Source organism: Haliotis rufescens, unplaced genomic scaffold (genome assembly GCF_023055435.1).
Source record: "Haliotis rufescens isolate VD_foot unplaced genomic scaffold, xgHalRufe1.0.p SCAF_8, whole genome shotgun sequence".
Lineage (NCBI taxonomy): Eukaryota > Metazoa > Mollusca > Gastropoda > Lepetellida > Haliotidae > Haliotis > Haliotis rufescens.
The window spans coordinates 11853591-11874612 of NW_025964372.1; the positions used below are offsets into that span (position 1 = coordinate 11853591).

The 21022-nt window shown below is 40.4% G+C and overlaps 1 protein-coding gene across 4 annotated transcripts in view; it reads left to right on the top strand.

Annotated features, from left to right (window-relative positions):
- LOC124113768 (retinoic acid receptor RXR-like) overlaps positions 1–11685 on the top strand; it is a 50540-nt gene extending 38855 nt beyond the window's left edge. For 2 of the 4 annotated variants that reach the window (XM_046474281.2, XM_046474284.2), the window contains exons 2-7: positions 125–524; positions 1265–1422; positions 3019–3176; positions 4389–4515; positions 8759–8983; positions 9117–11685. In XM_046474281.2, the coding sequence (XP_046330237.1) occupies positions 125–524; positions 1265–1422; positions 3019–3176; positions 4389–4515; positions 8759–8983; positions 9117–9370 (1322 nt within the window). In that variant the 3' untranslated portion in view covers positions 9371–11685. The remainder of the gene's footprint in view (positions 1–124; positions 525–1264; positions 1423–3018; positions 3177–4388; positions 4516–8758; positions 8984–9116) is intronic. The other 2 variants (XM_046474283.2, XM_046474285.2) reach the window with 1 other exon arrangement.
- Positions 11686–21022: the final 9337 nt, after the last annotated feature.

A 21022-nucleotide genomic window follows, 5' to 3' on the forward strand; every position in this document is an offset into this window, starting at 1 on the left:
TGTCTTCTGATGTTTATTTTATCATTTATCAATATCTTATGAGATTTCATATTATTATTAATGATACTTAAGTATTTTTTTTCAGCAAGCCTATTGTAATGAATGTTTTTTTGTTTGTTAACAGATACGCTGGACAGTAATGTGAATGGCAGTATGCAGGGTAGCATGTCCATGGCACAGATGGGTGGAATGGGTCATCCTCCTGATATTAAGCCTGACATTTCTGCCCTGACTTCACCCACTAGTACGCACGGTGGTTTCTATGGCTTCAGCCATGGCATCCCCTCCATGCCATCATCAACACAGCCATCACCTGGCCATCCAGGACCGATGCACTCACCTCCTCTCCACTCCCCTACATCATCCATGGGATCTCCTTTAGGATCACCCCCAATGTTGTCACTAGGCGGAGGACCTTCTCCATCACCTCCGGGCATGGGAATGGCACATTCCTCCCTAACCAATAAACATATCTGTGCCATCTGTGGTGATAGGGCTTCTGGTAAACACTATGGTGTATATAGGTAAGTGTTCCTGTAGGAAATTGTGATTTTGTTATTTGGCCTGTATGATTCATGTATGGCCAAGCATCATAGCAAGCTAATAGAGTAGCTCACAAGAGTCTCTCTATTGATATCAAATATATAAGATCTAGCTGGAGATGATATTTTACGATACTTTTTATTGTTTGTCACATAATTTATGGGGTAGTATTTTGCGAATGGCTGTGAAATGAGGAAACTGAGAGTTTATCTTTTATGAAATAGGTTCATTTGTTTAACGCTGCACTCAGCAATATTCCAGCTATATGACGGCGGTCTGTAAATAATCGGGTCTGGACCAGACAATCCAGCGATTGATATCATGAGCATCGATCCACACAATTCGGATACGATGACATGCATGAGCCTGGCCACCCGAACCCGCTAGTCACCTCTTACAGTCTTAGGACAAGCATAGAATGGTATTTTAGGTAGCAAGCAAACCAAACATTTTGGGGGAGGAATATTTAATTGAATATTGTCATTATGAAAACAAAATTATCCCTGCAGTCAAAAGACATGTGAGCAAGATATGGTTGTGTTGTAGCTTTTTGTAAGGGAAAGTTAGATTTTAGTTTTCACTCGTCGTTTGATCTTCAGTGATAATACAGAAAACATATGATTACATCAATGCTGACAGCAACGAATGTTTAGTGGCTGTCTTTGTTGGCTTAAGCCTTTGATTTCATGGATGTATGGATGGATGTCTCTGTACTTTTTAGCTGTGAGGGTTGCAAAGGCTTTTTCAAGAGAACTGTCAGGAAAGAGCTGACATATGCATGCCGAGATGACAAGAACTGTATGATTGACAAGCGTCAGCGCAACCGCTGCCAGTATTGCCGATATATGAAGTGTCTCTCCATGGGAATGAAGAGAGAAGGTATGTACTTCCTTGCCATTGGTACCAAATAGATGCCACTTCATAAAACAATCTTAAATCAGTTGACATTGTTGAGCAATTGCTATCTGAGAGCAAAGTGGAAATTAAAGCTGCAAGCAGCTATGGTGGGCTCCAAGTAACACTGCGCACAAACGTCCATGTTCGAATCCTCAAAGGGTTTCCTTGTACCAAATCCGTCAAATGTAGGCACCACTTGCAGGTTATCGCGCTACAAAATTGTCGTGTGCGGGTGGTGTCCAAGACTGTTCTAAACAAATTTCCGACCTTGAACATCCTCAAAGGGTTTGCTTGTACCGACTCCGTCAAAAAATAGTCACCGGACATCGCCGCTACGAAATTGGGATTGTTCCAGGGGTGTCCAAAATATTGATTAAATATTACCACCAAGCAGTGTTACCTTTAGCATGCAACCAAGAACAAAAGATGAGGTACATATGTCCAACTAACTTCATGTCAACTTTCAATAGTTTCTTTGGAGAACCTTACAAGATATGATCTTTAAAGTAATATTTCGGTGAAAAAAATCATCAAAATCCAAATCCAATAGGGCCGTCACAAAGAAAGATATCTTAAAACGGCTAAAAGAGTTTGATGTGTTATATATGGAGACAATTCTCAGAAAGTTTGAAATCATTTCAAACCTTGGGTTTCGTTGCATTGCTTAGATATAGTGCTTAACCTGTTTCGGACCTTGTCCATGTTCGAATCCCCAAATGGTTTGGTTGTACCGACGCTGTCAAAAGTAAGGAAACGCTTGCGAGACATTGCCCCTACGACATTGACGTGTCCCACGAAAGTCCCGGGATGTGCTAAATCCATTTCACACGGCGTCCATGTTGAATCCGCACATGGTTTGCTTGTACAAACGGCGTCCAACGTAAGGAACCACTTGTGAGCCTTTGGCTTGGAGCCCTAATTTATCTTTAGTCCAACATGTTACTTCACATGGTTGAAACATTGTCAAACCAAAATGGACCAAGCTGTTATGGTCATGTTGGTATTTTAGATTTTCTTGAAGCTGAAACTATAAATCTTAGATGTTTTCATGAAGTGTTCCTTCTCAATGCATGGAATTGAAATGTACTGCAAGGTGAGCTACTAATCCTGTATTTTTTGTTATTGTTTTGCAATGTATGCACCAGTTGGATGTAGGGACAAAGCAGCTCCATCTGGACCATTCCATTTTGAGAAGATATAATGAGAATATATGTTTGTTCATGTAATGCCAGTCCAGTTTTCCAGATAGGTGCAACATGAACATTGAACACTAGACTGCACTAAGTGTGTACATCACTTACTGATATCCACACATTGTGCAGTGCAAATTAGTTTTTACACTTGCTAAATTGAGAGCATATTTTTCTCCAAACATAGGACAATACTAACAGATATCTGGGTTTCTTAGGGCCCATATAAAGTCTCTGCATGGATTGATGACATGTGCTTGACCTCAGCTGAGGTAATTGTTACTTGCCATGTATAATGAGCTAAAGGAGGGAGACTGGCTGGCAGATTTTTGAGTTTGATGGAACTGTCTTTGTCGGGGTGATTCCCCACGTCCACTGACTTGGTTAGCTTTGTTGGCAGCCGTACAGGAGGAGAGGCAACGTGTGAAGGAGAAGGGGGAAGAAGTAGAGAGTACCAGTGGAGCCAACAATGATATGCCCACAGAGCAGATTCTGGAGGCTGAACTGGCAGTAGAACCTAAGATTGACACTTACATTGACACACAGGTATGTATACCACATGTACACAAGTAGTAACTGAATTGTTAGAATTGTAGAGCTCTAGTCCTATAGTCCTTGCCCAATAGTTGAGATATCATAAGGACCAGTATAAATATGCCCCTTTTAAGGGTTTTGCTATATAATATCATAATAAGGACAAGTGGCCAAAAACTTTTTGTTTCTATTGCCGAGTCACTCCTTTGTGTTTTAGATGTTAGTATAACTGCCATATAGTCATGGTGGTATGAATGTAGATGTTTGTAACTCAAGGGCAGGTTTGCATTATGAGATCTGTTTACACAGGGATGGATTTTCAATATACATTGCCATGGAACAGCTGCATTGTTTTATTCTGATAAGTGATTTCAGATTGAGCCTAGAAACTTCCAAAATGGACATTGGGATTTGTGGAACTTTTGTTCACTTCCGAGATTGAATTTGACAATCGCACATCAACGATGTAGAATAGTATATTATACATTTTGTTATGAGTTACAGAGCCTGTTTTTAGAAGTGCAGGCTAAAACTGATATTTGAAATTAATATGTGTGGAGAAAGGTCTGGAGTCTTGTCAATTCACTACTTCATACTCCAGCCTGCCCTGATTCTGGGGATCAACATGAATGTTTATCTGTTGAGATGCAATTACAAATCCATTGGGAATTTCCATGTACACAGGCTGGATGATTTGGTTTATTGCATTTTATGCTCATAATTTTAACCACCTGTTTATCTGGCTCAGGTTATTGAGCATTGGTTAGTGCCCCAATAGTTAAGGTATCATAAGGACTAGAAGCAGTTTGCCATTTTTAAAGGGTCTTGCTATATGTTATCATGATAAGGACAAGTGGGCTATAAATGTAAGTTTCTACCACTTATTATTTACAGGTATGCTGGAATATATTATTAGGCTTATTTGCTCAGTCAGATTCTTTGGCAGGGCCTTCTACACAGATGCCAACCATTGTAATTTTGGCGGGATCATCAGGATGTTTTGCTAGTCAAGTTAACCATTAGCACATTTCTTCAAATTACCAATTTTATACATAACTTGTCTCAGATATTCCTAAATCATCAGTAAATGCTTCAATTTGGGTTGCCCTCTCTCATCTACAGTTCAAGGGGTATAACTCTGTCCAGGCTGTCATGCATTTTTAATGTTGTGATGTTTTTTCAGAACTGAGATTTAGGCTCATTGTGTGTGTGTGTGTTTTGCAGAAGGATCCAGTGACTAATATTTGCCAAGCAGCAGACAAGCAACTGTTTACATTGGTTGAGTGGGCTAAGCGCATACCTCACTTCACAGAGTTACCTCTCGAGGACCAGGTGATCCTCCTTCGAGCAGGTGAGAGGTGTACTGCATTACATCTATGAGTATAATATAAGTTAACCTGTTGCCAGATTCCAGTTATCCTCAGCCATGAAGTTGCAGGGTTCATGGCAGGGTGATATCGGTTTGGGCTCCATCTGTTCCATCAGATTTCAATGGGGAATTTTTTTCTGAAACATGGCTACAAGGATGAAATTTGAAAACATATTTAGGGATTAATATGTTGATGAGTTCAAAAAGCTAAATCGTAAATATATTTTTGACAATGTAATGACCCCTGTATGATCTTTGGACATGGTGCCTGATTGGTCACAAGGCTTTAACTCTTTCAACACCAGTCAACCAGAAGTGTTTAGTGCTGGGACACCGAGTTCCCAGAGACTCTTGTGTGATAGATGAAGCCAACATTTATCAAAGAAAATATCTGCTTGTAAAATATCTTTGCTACTACATGTTACAAACCATCTGAAAGGTCTGATCCTATGGTTTATAAATATGAAAGTTATGTTTTTCACATTATTTAAATAATGCATTTACAACTTAATTAATTTCGTTGTAAATACAAAATGTAAGCTACCACGTTAATGTCCAGATAAAGGTCCAAGGAAGCGAAAACTCGGCAAATGTAAGATTTCATAAAATCCACTTACCTATTTCTGTTTTATTTTCATTGTTTACGTAATTGGAAAATCATTTTCAAAAAAAAATTATAGAAAGTATCTGTCATCACCCATTTCCCGACAACAGCGTCTGTCCGTTCCTTTACATGAAGAAATTCCCCCGTTTTCAAAGGGTTCGTATGAATAACACGTTCGTCGAAGACTGGCATATGACACATCGCTGAAAAGCTCATTCCTTCATCTACACGCTCGTAACATCGCCTGGAGTTTTTTCGTAGTTATTACAAGCAATTTCATTGGATTAAAATTGGTTTCTAATGACGCTTTCTTGCCGAAATCTGCTACAGGGTTTACCGTATATCGCTGTGTATAAGGCGACCCCACGTATAAGACGACCCCCCTGTACACGCCTTAAAAATCAACCCAAAATCCTATACTCCGTGTATAAGGCGACCGGGAATGAAACACATCACAAGTCTGACTGATATAGAAGATTTAACGTGTGCTTTCCGACTGTAGCGTATTTCGCACACGGACATCACAAGTTAGTTTGTTACTTTGGAGATTTAACGTGCGCTTTCCGACTGATGCGTATTTCGCACACATCACAAGTGCGCACACAAACCTTATATATGCAATAAAACTATGTTTATCTTGCGTTGTTTTTTTTCTACAATGATAGGTCGCGTGTGTAACTCCAGCACACGTCGCCATTTTGTGTTTACATGGTACGACACCAAATTGGTGCCCATAAAATAAAATTCATTTATGAAGTAATAACATATAAGAGACAATGGTGAGTAATTTAATCGCCAATTAACTATGTTGTAACTAACTAGGCTTATGTTTGCTTCACATTCAGTGTGTTTATTCCACAATCACTTGTACACACTGTCTCCAACACTTGTTAATACAACTGTAAAAACAGCGGGAATTGATTTCAGCTTCACCGGTTATCACATGTTAGGTCACATGTGCAATATGCAAATGCTTACCAGTACTTCCGGCTCTCTACTCGCGGATGTTGATTGTTTTACCGTGTCAGGTGGTTTGACAATCTGCATCGAGGCGAGGGTCATTTCAACTTTATTTGCAGAAATTATTAAACTTTATTCAAGGAAAAGAGATACAAATCATGTTTATGTATGGAAATAGTTATTGGAACAGTTATTCAGGACGAAATGTGAAGTTTTATTGTCAAATGCTCGGCTGGCTATCTGACGCCGGTTGACATCGCCAGTGGAAAAAAATGTGAGATCTTCGACTCCGTGTATAAGACGACCCCCCTTCTTAGCCCCCTTATTTTAGGTACGAAAAACTCGCCTTATACACAGCGATATACGGTATGCTTGGTCAAATTTGAGCACGTGACCTTAGGCAGCCAATCAAATTACAGCTGTGATACCAAGCTCGTGTATGATAAATTTCAGAAGTTGACAAAAGATTTTGGTTAAATTGTGTTATTCTAAACATTTTAAGCAGGAAATCACGACATATATAAAACTTCATGAATGTATCGTGCTAGGTTACGAGCTGTGACAAAGATTTTTCATGCATATATTTTTGCATTTAACATCGTGTCCAAGCCACGAATTCAAGGCGACGAAAGCCGAGATGTCATTTGACTTACATTACACGCAATCTCATGAAAAGATGGAAATAATAACTTAGATGTAAGTTTGATTACTTTTAGATATATTTTTGTTGATGTTATTTATTACTTTGTATAATATATTTTAAGATTTGTTTAAAACATCTTTATTTTGCTCTTTGACATGTTCAAGGTGGACCTGTTGTCGAAGTGTGTGTGTCAGAGAATTTTATTTTCAATAACACTGCGGGGAAATAGTGAATAATTTTTTAATTTATCGATAAAAAATGATAAATGGGAATCGAATACGTATTTCAAACATTGTGAAATGTGTTAGATTTAATAAATGAATGATATTACAGGTAGGTCCATAAGAAGATATACTATTGTGACGTGACTACGGTTTGGCTGGTAAACTGGCCTACAGTGTCTGGGGACTCGATGCTTCTTGGCCGGTATACCGGCCTAAGGTGTTGAAAGAGTTAATTAATAGTTAACGGAGTTATGGCTCTTTTGTCTATTGTACAAAGGACAAGATATGATAAGAGTCCTTTTGGTCCACATGATCCACATAATTTAAGAAATTAGCAACACTTTTAGAAATGAGAACCACACTTTGTTAGTTTCAACACATGCATGTTTGGGGCTACAATTAACACTACATGAAAACATACAGCTAAAATGTGTCAAAGAGGCAGATTTTTGGAAGTTTTTATGAAAATTATGAAATATTTGAACATCAGTAGGTCGGACCCCTGCTGATCTGAGCTGTATTTAACATATGCTAAAAAAATATCATCTTGGGTCACACTTTCTCATAGATTTCCTCTTGAAGTTAGCAATTTTTTCCCATAAAGTTACAGAAAACTGTTAGCTTGACATTCTTAATTTCCAGAGGGCCAAATAGGGCCCTTAAGCTACCTCGTCCTTTCTTCAGAAACCCACTTTTGATGGCTTTTTGCATGCATCATTAAGGATGAATACATTATCAAAGTTTGAAAAACACCATCAAGAATCTTGTTTACCCTCAAATGTGGGTAAGGTTAGTTTCAAGAGCATGACTCTTTAACCATGAAATATATCTTTGTCTACATATCAAGAAAGTTCTAAATTTTTTGTTTTACTTTTTCAAGGCAACAAGTTCAGATGAGGTTCATTTATGATGCCACACTTTTAATTATTATCCCCCGCCACGAAGTGGAAGGGGGATATAGGAATGGGTGCAGTCCGTCCGTCACATTTCATTTCCGGAGCAGATCTTGAAAACCGTACCATATTTCTTCACCAAACTTGGCACATAGATAGATCTAGTGGTTAACTGGTGCCTTTTGATAGTTTTGGATTTTTTTTTAAAGTTATTTTTCGAGTTTCCATGGCACCGACTTTGATTTAGACTGAAAATGGCAGTAGTCCTCGTTTCCGGAACAGATCTTGAAAACCGTACCATTTTTCTTCACCATATTTTGCACATTGATAGGTCTAGCGGTGAACTGGTGCCTTTGGATAGTTTTGGATTTTTTTTTAAAGTTATTTTTCGAGTTTCCATGGCAACGACTTTGATTTAAACTGAAAATGTAGGGAAGTCCTCGTTTCCGGAACAGATCTTGAAAAACCTACTATATTTCTTTACGAAAAGGCCCAGTGAACATAGTTCACAGGAGCTAATGCATTGCACACACCCGACATGTCATATTGGCGGGGGATGTGAGTATTTCATGCTTGTTTCTTTGTGAAACATATGTATCAGTCTAGGGCCTATATTATTCTCAGTAATCCAACATTTATTTACAATTGTAAGCATGCATGGCAGGGGTATGTATGGCTTGTCTTGCTGATAATAACCTTACCTATATTGATTCATGTTATGAGTCACATGTCAAGTTATTAATATATACTGGGTTGAAAGTGCATGGTTGTATGTTTGATTTGTATGATTTTGGGGGCTTTGAGGAAATGGCAGTGAATGAGCTAATGTTTGAACTTGTTTCGGTAGGACATTTTATTACAAATAATGATCTTTTCACCCCAAAATATTTGTCTGTTTCAGGATGGAATGAACTGTTGATCGCAGGATTTTCACATCGGTCTATTGCTGTAAAGGATGGCATACTCTTGGCAACTGGCCTTCATGTACATCGCAGTTCTGCACATCAGGCAGGGGTTGGTACAATCTTTGACCGAGTGCTCACAGAGCTGGTAGCCAAGATGAGAGAGATGAAGATGGATAAGACAGAACTTGGCTGTCTGCGAGCCATTGTACTCTTCAATCCTGGTGAGCTGTGTAACATCCATTTTTCCTTTTTGTGAATAACATCAGACTAGGCAGATTATAACAACTTCCATTCCTTTGATTGGTAGTATAAAGTTTGTTTTGTTAACTTATTTCCCCTCTTCATTCTTTTCAGATGCTAAAGGTCTGTCTGCAGTGCAAGAGGTTGAACAATTGAGAGAAAAAGTTTATGCATCTCTGGAAGAGTATTGTAAAACTCGCTATCCTGATGAGCCAGGCCGCTTTGCCAAACTCTTACTCAGATTACCTGCTCTGCGCAGCATTGGACTTAAATGCTTGGAGCACCTGTTCTTCTTCAAGCTAATTGGAGACACACCAATAGACACTTTCCTGATGGAGATGCTAGAAAATCCTAGTCCTGCTACATAGCCAGCTTGCTGAGCCACTGTCAGACAGTGTCAGTGTGGGTAGTTGCAGGAGTGTGGGGTATTGTCTGTCGGTCTCGAAGGGAGACTCACTGTCATAATATTGAGCTGTGAATACCATCTAGCTGACAGGCTTCAGGACAGGCATTCAACATAATGGGAAGGAGACTTGAATATTGAAGTGCTAGTATTGTGCTGGATCTCTTGCATTGCCCAGAATATATTGGGACTTCATTATGTGAAACTCTAGGGGGTACATAGTACCACACATTAGGCAAGAATGATCATAGTTGGTAAAGCCTTCTTAAGATATAATGTTATGTTCACACTAGGGACATGACCTAGGTAATTTTGATAGTGGTAAGTCATGATCTGTAATTGCAAATATGGGCAATAATTTTCACTGTAACTGGGTAAAACCGGTATCACAGATCGAAAATCACTCTAAAAAACGTCGTAACTATGTAACATAATATCCTTCGTTTTGATCTGTAAAATGTGTTGAATCTGCCTAACATATGTATGATATACAAAACTATAACCTGTCAAAACATGCAAAGGGTTTTGAAAACCATACCATTTTCTAACGAATATCTTGAATTGTGCTCTGTATTTCAAGCATATGTGTTTGAACTTTCTATTCATGTTTTTGGTTCTGTCTGGTCATCTTGTTACAGTATAGTGTTATTTAGTTTTACTGTATTCTTTTTGCCTTTCTGAATGCGAAGAAAGACACTACTACATTGTATATACCATATCTGTATAGTTGTATTATTGATTTCCTTGTGTACATACATGTATCTATGTAGGACTGTAGTTTCGATGCAGTTAATGTCATATTGACTGTATTTGGAGGATGGGGGATGGTGTCATAATTCACACAGTACCAAGTTTACATACCCTGTCTACCTGCATGCTTGTCTGCTATCAAAAACAAAAGTCATGTCTGTCTAGCAATATATAGGGCAGCTGTGTTCATTGGCCATTGTTAATGGTAACACTTTTAGAATTCAGTTGAAATACTCAAAAGTGTGGTGAGGAGGAGATGTTTTGTGAATGTGTTAATCACGAGTGTTATCTTAGCAAGCATATTGTGACAGTTTATAGTTTTCCAATAAGAATATCATCATGAGTATGTCTAGTATTTTATTATATATATATATATATGTATATGTATATATATATATATATATATATATATATATAATGTATGTATGTGTGTGTGCAAATTTAGTAAGTTGGATTTTGGGAGCATCTCGCTTGTAGATTTTTTGTATGCAAATAATCTGTGAAATGGCATTTATATACATTATACATGTAATGAATTGCAGTTTTGTTGTGACAGCATAAAGGTGACACTGTTGAACAGCTGTGATCCGTAATTATATTTATTACTGTTGCTGGCAGGGCAATACTTGCTGCTGACAAATACAGTCCATATTGTGAAACAGTGAATGTATCTTTTTGGGCGGCTTGTTTGTGGCACATTAGATTATTCTTGCATATTGTAAGCTACCTTGTTTACTGCTTGGAAAAATATGTCTGCTTGTTTAAATCACACTTTACAATGTTCTTACATGTTGTAATTTACATCTCTCTTAAATTTGTCAATTACTGAAAGTGATTCATCATGTTAACTGTTTGTTTTTTGTGAATGATGAGGCCATAACAGCTTGTGATCTGTTTATGTTTATGAATCTATCGACAAGGAAAATTATTCATATATGTTGCAGGATATAGAAACACAGGAGTTCCATTGCTATTTGGTCGTATTTTGCTGGTTATCCCTACGACATATTTTGCAACCAATTGCTTGTATGCTGTCATACTTTGTCATTGCTGTTAATTCTGTAGCTAATCCATCTTTTAAAACCATTAGGCAAGTTATTGTCATGTTGGTGCTCTTTAGGAAGAACATGTATGCTCATGTTGGTTGGATTTTTCATGTTAGTAAGTCTTCAGATAAAATGGGCACCATAGACATCTGTCCTGTTAATCATTAGAGCCATATTCAATTGAGCAGAGTGCATCTCAACGGGTATTTTGCAGAAACTTTGGATTTGTGATAGTCCAGATGATCTAGATTCATGTAATTTTGATGGCTCAGATTTGCATAATATAGAAATAATGAAATTCTCGACACTGCTTGTTTTCCTCACTGATACAATGTCAAGTTTTTAATATTGTAAAGGAGTATGGTAGTATAGTGAGCTGTGCATGAATGGTTCTATGCCTTGCTTGACCTCCAGTAGGTCATGTCACTCTTGTCAACTGCATACATGTCACAATCACCAACAATAAAATTATGAAAAAAACTTCTATTTGGCTTTATTCAGTTGTCTTCATCTCTGGATTATGTTGTGTTTTCATCTCTTCGATTAAATTTGTAGGGTTAGACACCATTTACTGAATTATTGATTAGACAGGTTTATACAAAATTTTCTTACAAACCCTGGTTTTACAATTGATGATTAAACACCCTAGGAAATATGGTTAGGAAACAGAATTTTGAGATCTTTGGATATGATTTCATTTGGCATCAAGATTTGAGGACACCTTGAGGTTGGGTTCGTGAACCATGAGCAAACTTACCTGTCTATTCTAACCAAAGGATGTGTCCAGTGAGGCTTCTGAATTCTGGGTGCAAAGCCTTAAGACCAGCATTTTGGATTTCTGAATCTTGAAAGAAATATATTGACCACTTCCAAATGTAAATGTATAAAAGCTGTGTCAATATGTTATGGACATTATTAGTACCTGTTCTGATTGCCTTGGCATCTACGCCCCAAAGTGAAGAATATTTATGTTCTGTGTGGTTGGCTTCACACGCCACATATCCTTCATATTTGATTCGGCTGTCACTCGGAGTTCACCTTAGGCAATCTGTTGAGGGATTGTCGGATCTTCAGGCACAGAGGTACACAATGCGAGTAAAAGATCTGATTTTAAAGAGATTGGAGTGCAGACCTTAAGGTCGAACTAGTCTTCAGGCATGGTAAATTGTCTGTGGTCTCTTATGTGCTCCCTCCCTTCCGTTAAAGTGAACCATACACTACTTGGAGAGGGTCTGCAAATAGATAATTTTGCTCATCATGAGCGAGGGACCAAGTTACCCTATAACACATGGTATGCTAAGATGTCCGTAAGTGGTTTCTTATTTCCAGGAGTAAATTACATTAACATTTGAAAAGGACCAGGTCTAAAATAGTTTCAAGTATTATGGAATGATGAGCATAAAACTTGTCATAGCGAAATGTATATCAAACTTATAGTGTAAAAAATTAATATAGAGTTATTCGAGAACTTTTACTTGGGTAGATGCAATGTTTTCTTAGAATATGTTGATCTAAATTTTATGAAATCGATCATTAATGGGTAGCGGCACCGGAAATGGAATTCACAATATACCAGTGTAACACTTCAGAGGTTATGAGATCCACGCAATGGCATGTGAAACACCATGACTTGGACATATTAATGAATGTGCTTTGGTGGAAGGGGTGTTCACGTTGCCAAAACATGCTATGTTGTGGAAAGGAGCATTTCGTATTTTGGGAGGGTTCCAAATTATACTGGATAAACTATTAAGTGGTCGGTTAACTGTTGAGGATTAGGTTTTCAATATTGTAGGGGTTTGTTGAACATGGGATTTTTTTAAAAGAATTATCCTGAAAAGCTGGGCTAATTAGGCCACTCCTCGTTAGCGCTTTTAAGATTCGTTTAGGTGTTACTAATATAGACCCCACAATACGTACTTTTGATTTAGCGCAATAGCGCTAAGTTTACGTTTTCACCCTTTTTTCTTGGCCATCGTATCCTTGTGGAAAGATCGCCTGCCGTACACGATCACAGGGGGTAACATTGGTAGAACAGTTACACACAATTTCACTGCCCAAGACAATTGTGAAGAATACAGTACGCTGTTCTCACGAACGTCGTCTTTCAATGCAATGCTAGACTGTATATATAGCACAGATGTGCAGTAAATGTGTTTTGTTTCACGTCCAAAATATGGTCATCATTTTCCTGCTTTAGGCGTATATAATAAACTAGTGGTCAATGCATTTTGATTATGATAGTAATTATTATAAAGGAACTTCATGCATACCCGCTGGGTGAGACAAGGTCAGATGCAGGTGAAAGGGCGCCGGACGAAGGAATTTCGAAAGTTAATTTTGGCTACCCTGATTGTGTTTTTTGTCCTTTTTGTTGTTGTTTAAAATGTTTATATGTGGGACAAGAAATGCTATGCAAAACTGTAGGGGATATTGTGAATTACCAAGACATATCTTCTGATCTATATGGTACTGGCAAATGGAAATGCTATGATCAGATCTGCTGGGGAGTAGGGGATCAGATCTAATGGGTTGGTGTGATGAGATGGTTATGCTTGGTCGTTAAAGAGGTCGAGTTGTGGAATGATAGTGTCCAGATAGTATGGACCTGCGACTCTGCCATGGACAACCTTGAGCGGTTCGGCCAGTCATTGTGATAAAACCCCATACCATTATGGACCCACCCCTAAAACGATCATGCTGAACGACGTTAGCGTCCATAAAAAAACGCTCATCATGACATCTTCAAACTCGATTCCTTCAGTCACGGAAGGTCAAGAGTGAATTTCAGTTCGACAGAAAACATGACAATACCCCAGTGCAGACGTTCCCTACACCACTTACGCCGGTCATTCAAATGACATGCAGTACCTTTAGGGATGACACGTATACGTCGTGCACGCAAATGCTATCATTCTGTGCAGACGATTTGGCACAGTTTGTGCATGTACTATTACACCAGTTGCCTGTTGCAACCGGTCCCTAATCTGAGTGGCAGATTGCAATCGATTTCTTAATGCACTCGTTCTGACTAATGTCTGCTGGGCTGGGGTTGTTGCCCTTGAGCGTCGAGCGCGGCTCGATCATCGACGGTATGTGTTTGTTGGTATCAGGCCCACAATCTGCTGATGACAGATTGAGAAACATGCAGAGTTTGGGCACCAATACTCTGAGGTATGCCAACCTGCAAAATGCCTATGGTACATACATGTTCAGCACGTTGCAAACCTCGCATGGCCAATGCTATCGCTTCTTTAACGATTAAATGTGTTTTGTTAAAGTGTGTTTTAGCGATTGGTTCCAAGAATACAATATGCGCCTGCCCACAACCGAGTCTGAGTGACAAAGGTAAATCGGGCATACCATCCCTTGCAAGTGCTGTCCCAGGTCACGTGCTTCATGACTGTCACGATGATGTGTTTGGGAGCTTTGCAAGACACTGGTGTATAGTTCTATGGTGTCGCCTCATATCCCCTAGTTATTTTGCACAGTACATAACATTTATGGAACAAGCAGATATGATGACAATGAAGGTTAATGTGGGATTGGAACATATTACATTAAAGGGTACAGTCTGCCCAGTGAATTGCAGCGTTGTAAAAGATTCGGTCAAACATCCTGACGAGAACACCCGTCGTCACCGAACAATAATTGCACATATTCTAGCTGTGCTTCATATTAAGTGGTGTGTATCTTTATTGAAAATAACAACATAATATTTGGTCATTCGTTTAATCCATGTTTTATCATAACAAATTCATTGACAAAACCAATATCTGGTAAAAGGGGACCGAGCGAAACGTCCTAAAAGAATGACGGGGTAGCAACTGAAAGTCAAAAGTAGTGTATATGTGTGAAGAAGGCATTTGGCCCACATACAAGAAATGCAAAACCAATAATACAATGTGGAACAAATCTTATGGATTTTACGACGGCAAGTCTTTGGCATGCATAATAAACATAACATTGCAGACGTTTTCGTAAATCACCCTGGGTTATACACTAACGTTTGAATTTATGAATATACTCTACAAAAAACAACAACACAACAGTAGTAAAATCGTAAATATCTGAAAGAGTGTTTTTGACCCTCATTAAAAAATAACACCATTACAAGACCGTGGAACCGTCATCAGGCGGGATGGCAACCAAATGGTGTACAAAACTGACTGGCATCGTCGTTCATGGAAGCAGTCAGATCCCGCATTGTGGCCTGGGCAGTGTTCACCCACTATGCCTGCAGTGCTTGTTCCAACTGTCGGAGGTTCTGTGGTTGTTGCAGACGTGCTCGCAGTCGTTGTTCCAGTGCATCCCAAATATATTCGATTGGGTTTAAATCTGGAGACCTGGAGGGCCATGGCAGGACCTGGATGTTTTGATTCCTGAGAAAGACTGTTGTCAGTCTTGCCGTGTGAGGTCGGGCGTTGTCTTGTTGGAAAATGACGTTCCTTTGTTGCATAATGAGAAGGGCATGCGACCGAAGAATCTCATCCGACGATTTCTCTGAACTTGCACCGAGTCTGTTCTACCAGTGTAGGAGAATGCTGCCCTGATCATCACACAACCACGCTAAACCTGAGTAAATATTGCAAAATGATTCAACAGCTTGTCATCTCTCCTCATTCTGCCGTAAAGGTAAAACATTACATCTTAATTTAATAGAAACACTGCTTGTCATTGTAAATACTCAATTAACTTTCAGGCTCAAACACTGTTTTATATTCTTTATGCATAATATATCGAGTGATATCATATTGTTGAGTGTTAACATCCAGTTTTAACGAAATGCATCTGTAAGAGACGTATTTATATACCCCAATAAAAGCTATAGTGTCCCTATCAAACTGATTAACCATGCAAATCCCAAACCATGCGAAAATAGAAAGTTACGAACAGATATTACCCAAGCATTATGACCAATGCTGTGGAAATACATCAACATATTTGGATATTCCCTTCATGCATTCTGGTTATTGTCACCAATACTTCATAATATGGACTTGCGCCTTGACATGAAGCGAGGAGAGACAACGTTCACCGTAGACAATGGCATTTGGCGTTTGTTTTCCCACATTTAAAAGACGTTCCAAAAGATGTACTCGTTCTAATTGTTTATACAGCCAGTTACTTTCGAACCATATAAAGGTATTGGTAATACTTGTGTATCAAATATTTTAAACTATTCCTTTGGATCAATCATTTCAATCTTATTGAAATTGATATTTATTTCCACCAAAGCCTGTTTTCCACGATTTGCCAGATCAGCAATGCAGTTTGACATCTTGAAAGTAGACGTAAATATTACATTCAAGTACTTACAACTGTTAACTATGGACAGGGTGATGTCTTTGCAATCTCTCCTTTTGGTGAACTGTTTTATTCCGCCTTACAGTTGTTTGTTGTATGACTATCAGTGTAAACATGAAGTCACATTGACTAAATATAATTGTGTAATATAACACTCGAGGCTCGAGGTATAGAATAGTGATGTAAACAATCATTAGAATTTACTATCACTTTGTGTGAGTCCATTGGAGTATGAACCTTCTTAGAGTGAGTACCAAATTGTATGAACATTCTTAGAGTGAGGGCCAAGCTCCGACGTTCATATTGTCCGAGCTGTTTATGTGGCATTTTGGTATAGATTCCGTAGATGCACCAACCGAATATGGTTGTCTTGTTGGCGTGATTAGTCGGACGTGTTGTGGGACACAATGGCGTCTCCTACACCCGTCTTTGCCAACTGCATGCTGACTGTGTGGGAAATATAAGATAACTGAAGATCGAAACACTTCATATATCTGTGCAGATATCCTTCCATCTGTCATCATTGCATACATTCCCCAATCTATCCCTCTATCAGTGCATACATTCCCCCATCTATCCTTCTATCACTGCAGACATTCCCCCATCTATCCCTCTATCAGTGCATACATTCCCCCATCTATCCCTCTATCAGTGTATACATTCCCCCATCTATCCCTCTATCACTGCAGACATTCCTCCATCTATCCTTCTATCACTGCAGACATTCCCCAATCTAGCCCTCTATCAGTGCATACATTCCCCCATCTAGCCCTCTATCAGTGCATACATTCCCCCATCTATCCCTCTATCACTGCAGACATTCCTCCATCTATCCCTCTATCAGTGCATACATTCCCCCATCTATCCCTCTATCACTGCAGACATTCCCCCATCTGTGTCAGTGCAGACATTCCCCAATCTGTGTTCTTTATCAGTGCAGACATTCCCCCATCTGTGTGTGTATCAGTGCTGATATTCCCCCAACTGTATCTGTATCAGTGCAGACATTCCCCCATCTGTGTCTGTATCAGTGCTGACATTCCCCAATCCGTCTCTGTATCAGTGCTGACATTCTCCTATCTGTGTCTGTATCAGTGCTGACATTCCCCCGTCTGTCAATGTATCAGTGATGACAATCTCCCATCTGTATCTGTATCAGTGCTGACATTCCCCAATCCGTCTCTGTATCAGTGCTGACATTCCCCCATCTGTGTCTGTATCAGTGCAGACATTCCCCCATCTGTCTCTGTATCAGTGCTGACATTCCCCCATCTGTGTCTGTATCAGTGCTTGCTTTCCCCCATCTGTCACTGTATCAGTGCTGACATTCCCCCATCTGTGTCTGTATCAGTGCTGACATTCCCCCATCTGTGTCTGTATCAGTGCTTGCTTTCCCCCATCTGTTTCTGTATCAGTGCAGACATTCCCCCATCTGTATCTGTATCAGTGCAGACATTCCCCCATCTGTGTCTGTATCAGTGCAGACATTCCCCCATCTGTGTCTGTATCAGTGCAGACATTCCCCCATCTGTATCTGTATCAGTGCTGACATTCCGCCATCTGTATCTGTATCAGTGCTGACATTCCCCCATCTGTTTCTGTATCAGTGCAGACATTCCCCCATCTGTATCTGTATCAGTGCTGACATTCCGCCATCTGTATCTGTATCAGTGCTGACATTCCCCCATCTGTTTCTGTATCAGTGCAGACATTCCCCCATCTGTGTCTGTATCAGTGCAGACATTCCCCCATCTGTGTCTGTATCAGTGCTGACATTCCCCCATCTGTATCTGTATCAGTGCTGACATTCCCCCATCTGTATCTGTATCAGTGCTGACATTCCCCCATCAGTGTCTGTATCTGTGCTGACATTCCCCCATCTGTCACTGTATCAGTGCTGACATTCCCCCATCTGTCACTGTATCAGTGCTGACATTCCCCCATCTGTATCTGTATCAGTGCTGACATTCCCCCATCTGTGTCTGTATCAGTGCTGACATTCCCCCACTTGTCTCTGTATCAGTGCTGACATTCCCCCATCTGTATCTGTATCAGTGATGACATTCCCCAAACTGTGTCTGTATCAGTGCTGACATTCCCCCATCTGTGTCTGTATCAGTGCTGACATTCCCCCATCTGTATCTGTATCAGTGCTGACATTCCCCCATCTGTATCTGTATCAGTGATGACATTCCCCCATCTGTGTCTGTATCAGTGCTGACATTCCCCCATCTGTGTCTGTATCAGTGATGACATTCCCCCAGCTGTATCTGTATCAGTGCTGACATTCCCCCATCTGTATCTGTATCAGTGCTGACATTCCCCCATCTGTATCTGTATCAGTGATGACATTCCCCCATCTGTGTCTGTATCAGTGCTGACATTCCCCCATCTGTATCTGTATCAGTGCTGACATTCCCCCATCAGTGTCTGTATCTGTGCTGACATTCCCCCATCTGTCACTGTATCAGTGCTGACATTCCCCCATCTGTCACTGTATCAGTGCTGACATTCCCCCATCTGTATCTGTATCAGTGCTGACATTCCCCCATCTGTGTCTGTATCAGTGCTGACATTCCCCCACTTGTCTCTGTATCAGTGCTGACATTCCCCCACTTGTCTCTGTATCAGTGCAGACATTCCCCCATCTGTGTCTGTATCAGTGATGACATTCCCCCAGCTGTATCTGTATCAGTGCAGACATTCCCCCATCTGTCACTGTATCAGTGCAGACATTCCCCCATCTGTTTCTGTATCAGTGCTGACATTCCCCATTCTGTCTCTGTATCAGTGCAGACATTCCCCCATCTGTTTCTGTATCAGTGCAGACATTCCCCCATCTGTGTCTGTATCAGTGCAGACATTCCCCCATCTGTGTCTGTATCAGTGCTGACATTCCCCCATCTGTATCTGTATCAGTGCTGACATTCCCCCATCTGTATCTGTATCAGTGCTGACATTCCCCCATCAGTGTCTGTATCTGTGCTGACATTCCCCCATCTGTCACTGTATCAGTGCTGACATTCCCCCATCTGTCACTGTATCAGTGCTGACATTCCCCCATCTGTATCTGTATCAGTGCTGACATTCCCCCATCTGTGTCTGTATCAGTGCTGACATTCCCCCACTTGTCTCTGTATCAGTGCTGACATTCCCCCATCTGTATCTGTATCAGTGATGACATTCCCCAAACTGTGTCTGTATCAGTGCAGACATTCCCCCATCTGTCACTGTATCAGTGCAGACAATCCCCCATCTGTATCTGTATCAGTGCAGACATTCCCCCATCTGTTTCTGTATCAGCGCAGACATTCCCCCATCTGTATCTGTATCAGTGCTGACATTCCCCCATCAGTGTCTGTATCAGTGCTGACATTCCCCCATCTGTCTCTGTATCAGTGCAGACATTCCCCCATCTGTCACTGTATCAGTGCAGACAATCCCCCATCTGTATCTGTATCAGTGCTGACATTCCCCAAACTGTGTCTGTATCAGTGCAGACATTCCCCCATCTGTCTCTGTATCAGTGCTGACAATCCCCCATCTGTATCTGTATCAGTGCTGACATTCCCCAATCTGTATCTGTATCAGTGCAGACATTCCCCCATCTGTATCTGTATCAGTGCTGACATTCCCCCATCAGTGTCTGTATCAGTGCTGACATTCCCCCATCTGTCTCTGTATCAGTGCAGACATTCCCCCATCTGTCACTGTATCAGTGCAGACATTCCCCCATCTGTATCTGTATCAGTGCAGACATTCCCCCATCTGTCTCTGTATCAGTGCTGACATTCCCCCATCTGTCACTGTATCAGTGCAGACATTCCCCCATCTGTATCTGTATCAGTGCAGACATTCCCCCATCTGTCACTGTATCAGTGCAGACATTCCCCCATCTGTATCTGTATCAGTGATGACATTCCCCCATCTGTATTTGTATCAGTGCAGACATTCCCCGAACTGTGTCTGTATCATTGATGACATCCCCCCATATGTATCAGTTTCAGTGCTGACATTCTCACATCTGTCACTGTATCAGTGCTGACATTCCCCCATCTGTCACTGTATCAGTGCTGACATTACCCCATCTGTCACTGTATCAGTGCTGACATTTCCCCATCTGTATTTGTATCCTCCCTGACATTCTCCCATCTGTTGTTTCAGTACAGACATTCCCCGATCTGTTGTATCATTGTGAAAAACCATATGAAACCAACACAGACGCCTCAGGAACGTTGTGGAATGTTCCGCCAGGGCTGTTGTTGGGACCGTCACTGTCTGAGGTGATTGCTGTTTAGTTCGAACCCTCCGTCTAATCTCGTCCCACAAGTGTTCAGTTGGATTCATGTCAGGTGACATGGCAGGCCAGTTCATCACATGGATGTTGTTCCTGGTCAGAAAGTCTCCCGTGCATTGCCATGCTGGAAGACAAGCGGATGTCGGCCGCCATGTTGAGCCAAGTAAGGGAAATAGTACTGGACGAAGGATTTTGTTAGCATAACCTCGAGCATTGA